Source organism: Lottia gigantea (genome assembly GCF_000327385.1).
Source record: "Lottia gigantea unplaced genomic scaffold LOTGIsca_678, whole genome shotgun sequence".
Classification (NCBI taxonomy): Eukaryota; Metazoa; Mollusca; class Gastropoda; family Lottiidae; genus Lottia; species Lottia gigantea.
This window is the reverse complement of record NW_008710307.1, coordinates 15,722-16,915: the sequence shown is the minus strand read 5'-3', so window position 1 is coordinate 16,915 and position 1,194 is coordinate 15,722. Positions and strand designations below refer to the sequence as shown.

The 1,194-nt window shown below is 33.2% G+C and overlaps 1 protein-coding gene across 1 annotated transcript in view; it reads left to right on the top strand.

Moving 5' to 3' along the window:
• Window positions 1-330: 330 nt before the first annotated feature.
• Window positions 331-1,194, top strand: part of LOTGIDRAFT_176050 (hypothetical protein) — a gene marked incomplete at both ends in the record, with an annotated part of 8,841 nt that continues 7,977 nt past the window's right edge. The window contains 2 exons of the mRNA XM_009065114.1: window positions 331-472; window positions 901-1,001. Coding sequence (XP_009063362.1) covers window positions 331-472; window positions 901-1,001 — 243 coding nt within the window. The remainder of the gene's footprint in view (window positions 473-900; window positions 1,002-1,194) is intronic.

Below are 1,194 nucleotides of genomic sequence, written 5' to 3'. Positions count from 1 at the left end.
GTATATTCAACAGGGGAAATGAGAGTTTTCTTTCACTTGAAATCTTACTGTAAAAGTTTCATTAAGAAGTAAACTAAACCCCTATCATGGACCGTGTTACTGTAATACTTACAACAGGTCCGCCTGGCTGTCAGTGATTTAGTAATTCAGTCAAGCCAATGCATCTTGAGATTTGATTTTGTCCCATCAATAACAAGGTGACAAAGCTCCCATCTGTGTCTTTGGAGCAAAGCTGTAAATCGAATGGCAGACAAGTTTACTGTAGAAATTAATTCTGTGATTGTTTGTGACTAAACTTCAAGATGATAAAGTGAAACATGATATTTTCAGGCAATTTCAAGAGAAAGAGGGTCAGTTAAAAGCTCAGTTACATACATTGATGACGTTATTACCCACGTTACATGTCCACTTTATGACGTCTGCTGCTTTCTCCAGTTCTGCTAACAGATTTGAATTTCTTGATCTAGCTTACGTAAGTCATATTACTGATTGAAATTAATTGAAATCAAGTATATTGGTCTAACATAAGATATATTTTTAAAGATATCGTTATGTTTTTATTTGAAGTAGATCAGAAAAAGATTATTGACTTTCTTTTTACAAAAGCTACTGGTAAAACATAATATTTCTGTGGATTTAATTTTTGTTGATTTCTTGTGTCAGGGGCTATAATTCATGTCCCCATGATTAAAACAATTAACTAATTGGAAGATTTAGTCCCCACTCATATGGTTCTGAGAACAAATCCACTAAATGAATGATTTTACAGAACTTTTTAAAATTTTCCTTTTCATGTCTAACAGGGGTACAAAATGATACAATTAATACTAAATAAGTAGATTGTTTCTTTTTTTAAAATTATTTTTATTGTAGAATTAATTTTTTTCGTATTGATTGTAGGTAATGATGGGACGACTTAAAGCTATCACTAGACAGCCCCACCCCCTCCATCCTCTACAAACTAGTATTATAGATACAGATTTTAAAGGTCAATTCGCCAGGTCAGTAGGTGTAATAACAACTTGTTGGTTATTATGTACAATTAAGGGTAACCAGAGGGACTGAGCCAGTTGGATGCCTGAATTTTCAACCCAGTTACTCCCCCTTGTCAGTGATGCAATAACGTAGGGCTGACATAGAATAAACATCTAATGATTGTATGAACTATCAATCAATACACATTATATTCTCAAT